This window comes from Hordeum vulgare, chromosome 2H, assembly GCF_904849725.1.
Source record: "Hordeum vulgare subsp. vulgare chromosome 2H, MorexV3_pseudomolecules_assembly, whole genome shotgun sequence".
NCBI lineage: Eukaryota > Viridiplantae > Streptophyta > Magnoliopsida > Poales > Poaceae > Hordeum > Hordeum vulgare.
In genome coordinates, this window is record NC_058519.1 from 595288820 (window position 1) to 595292182 (window position 3363).

At 51.2% G+C, this 3363-nt stretch overlaps 1 protein-coding gene across 1 annotated transcript; it reads left to right on the plus strand.

Annotated features, from left to right (window-relative positions):
* Positions 1-1182: 1182 nt before the first annotated feature.
* LOC123430683 (zinc finger protein ZAT1-like) lies at positions 1183-2669 on the plus strand. Its single transcript, XM_045114531.1, has one exon. It carries the CDS (start codon positions 1486-1488, stop codon positions 2368-2370), a length of 885 nt encoding a protein of 294 aa, XP_044970466.1. The 5' UTR covers positions 1183-1485; the 3' UTR covers positions 2371-2669.
* The last annotated feature ends 694 nt before the right edge of the window (positions 2670-3363 follow it).

The following is a 3363-nucleotide window of genomic DNA, read 5'->3' on the forward strand; positions in this document are numbered from 1 at the left end:
ATGTCACGTGTTATATTTTCTTTCTTTTCTTTATCAAACTAGCCAATTCCTATCTAGAAAAAGAAGAAAAACATTAATAGACATAGACTATTTTTATTTTACTAAAATTTCTTCCATCTAAGCATATCAGACCTAAAATATGTTTTGTTAACAAATTATGCTTTACCCTAATTTGTACTTTTTGTTCACGCCTTGCAGAGTAAAGAAAAGTATATGCCGTGATTGCTATGCATCAAAATCATTTAGCTAGGGTTAAGGTTTCAGGAAAAAAAGACATTTTCTTGACAATGAACCTGGTCAAAGTACATAATGCAATTTCTTTATGCAGAGAAATTATTTTTTCTGCTAAAAGGAATCATGGTCTGAGGGCTTAACATAATTGCTTATTGTGTAATTCTATAGATTGAAATGTAAGCTTGTAGACGCTTGAGCATGGGAGGCAGCATGGATTTCTCTATAAGGGTGTCAGGCGCCACCTTGAGGTGAGCACACACAAGCGCTCCATTTGACGTTCTTTAGAAATGTTGAAGATTACATTCAAGGAGATAACACAGCCATGGTGACACTCAATAAAGTGAAGCAACCGCTAGCCTGCAAGAGAGAGAGAGTAGTCCGGGCCTATCATACAATTTAAATATGTTAACTGCTGTTTGCATAATCGCTACAAAATTCATGTTAATTTCCTGTGAATGAATAAGGTCTGATTTTTTGTATGTGTTTCTATTTCGTGTTGTCTAGGGTTAGCAAGGTGGACATGACTAATACTATTGTAGAAAGCACTGCAAATTTTGTCTTGAATGAAACATGGTCTTTGGGTGAGACTGTGAGCACCCAAAACATTTTTGCTTGCTTCTTTTCTGAAATTCCAGTGATCCTCTATTTCCGGGCTTCATTTTTACTGGTTGTGAATCATTCGTTGATGTCAGTAAATCATTGTTGGAATATCTTCATCGATTTGACATAGGCACATTGATGAGAGTGCTTAAAGTTGCCACAGTTAAGCCAGAGCCATCTTATTTTCATTTTTATTTTACTAGAGAATTATGTTGTCAAGTATGTATGAAAATTACATGACTTCATGATTGATGGATATTTATCAATTCAGGCAACTATTTTAGAACTATATTTTTTTAACCCGTGACAACGCACGGGCCTTTAACTAGTAATACTTAAAATCTACTGTACCATTAATTCAGAACAATAACTCTGCAATACGCATACGCTTTCTACAGCCCAAATACGTAGTAGTACCAGCGGCGTAATAAGTCGAGAATACGGGGAGCGATCGGGAAAATCGGATGGTGCAAAAGGGAAAATCTGGTGGAAGCTTGGCAGTTCCGCGATATCCCCACGGAGGCGGCTCCTCCTGGCCCTCCTACTCTCTCGCACACTCCGTTTCCCTTCCTTCCTTCCTCCAAAAGCTTGTATTTTTAGGGAGCTGATCTCCGTCGACCCAGCTCGCGCTCTCCCCCTCTCCCTCTCGCCATGGCCAAGAACACATGCAAGCTCTGCAGCCGCCGCTTCGCCAGCCCCCGCGCGCTCGCCGGCCACATGCGCTCCCACTCCGTCAAGGTCGCCGCCAGGGCGCAGCAGATCTCGTCGGCCTCCTCCGCGTCCACCTCCTTCGCCGCCGGGGATGACGACGCCGACGCCAAGATGGCCATCCAGGCCTACGTGCTCCGCGACAAGCCCAAGCGGAGGGTGCGCCTCGCCGAGTCCGACTTCTCGGATCGCGAGAGCGAGGCGGAGTACCCCGCGCCCGACGCCAAGCGCGTGCATGCCGGATCGCGGGACGCCGAGCCGGTCAGCTCCGTGTCCGACGCCGCCACGCCGGAGGAGGACGTCGCGCTGTCCCTCATGATGCTCTCCCGCGACTCCTGGCCCACGGTGGCGTGGCCGCGGCCGTCCTACTTCTACCACGACGCCGGAGAAGCCGCGCCCCCGGCGGCCGCGGAGCAGAAGCGGACGCGGTTCCAGTGCCCCGCGTGCAAGAAGGTGTTCCGATCGTACCAGGCGCTGGGCGGCCACCGCGCCAGCCACGTCCGCGGCGGCAGGGGCGGCTGCTGCGCGCCCCCGCCGAACCCGCCGCCGCCTCCTGCTCCCACTCACCTGCAGCCATTGGTGGAATGCGAGGAGGGCTCGAAGCCGCCGCCGCCGCACGAGTGCCCCTACTGCTTCCGCGTGTTCACCTCAGGGCAGGCCCTCGGCAGCCACAAGCGGTCGCAGCTCTGCACAGCCGCCGGCGTGGCCGATCCTGCGGCGGCGATCAAGAGCCTCGGCCTCATTGACCTCAACCTCCCGGCGCCGTTCGAGGACCTGGAGGTCTCCGCCGTGTCAGATCCCTTCCTCTCCGCAAGGCCAGGCTACTGAAAGCAAGCAGAGCAATCCAGCAATTCCTTGGTGTTGGTTGGTTGGTTGGTTGATTCCAGTGGAGATAGATGATTCGGGGTTAGGATCAAAAAAGGGGAAGAAAACTGGCTGCCGGAGCTGTACTTCTCCCTCAGCTGTGGTGTGTCTTTTTGTTTGTTTCAAGCTATGGAACAGAGTAGATCGGGCCAACAAACAGAGCCAGCTACATACTTACTAGCTATTGTTTTTTTTCCGCTTCATCTCGGTAGCCTAGCAAGAAAACAGTGAATGGAAAAAAAAGGTGCAAAATTTTAGCTAAACTGTTGCTGTCCGTTGCAGTCTCCAGCTGTTCTTGTTCCAACTGTCCGTGGCACAGCGTAGCATGGCATGGGACTTGGCCAAGCAACCGATGACGCATCGTCGTCCCACTCATTACTCACTAGGCGGCAGTAAAGCCATAAGCAACAAAATAGCAGCAGCAATAGCAACGAGGCAAATGCATTGCGATTTGCAATTGCAATGCAGGAGAGGATCAGCCAAAGCGTATGCTGTGCGGTTCTGCTCTGCTCCTGCCCACCACACCACCTGCCTGCAGCTGCGTACCTTCTCCTGCAGTCCTGCTGTACTTTAATCCCACGCATGGTTAGCTCGCTTCACCACATTCCCGTCCTCCCCGCTGTGCTCTGCCGTCGGCCCCCACACCGCCCGTACGGCACAAAACAAATGCGTGGCATTGAATCGAGCCCCGCAGCTACTACTGGCCAAATGACAGTCTCAGCAACGGATGAAGATCACCTACTGTACAGGAGTACAGGACCTGTGTAGTTTTCCCCTTTCATCATGTTACTGGATTAATTTTTAAGATTATTTTGGGAGCAGGGTTTGTTGGATTGGAGCTGGGATTTCGCTGAGCAGTTGCGAGGCCTCTGCAAGTGCGCCCGGTTCTGCAGGAGCCGCTGTCCACGCTTGGAGGTGGGTGGTTAGCGGCATGGGCCGCCGCCCTCGCCCACGTGG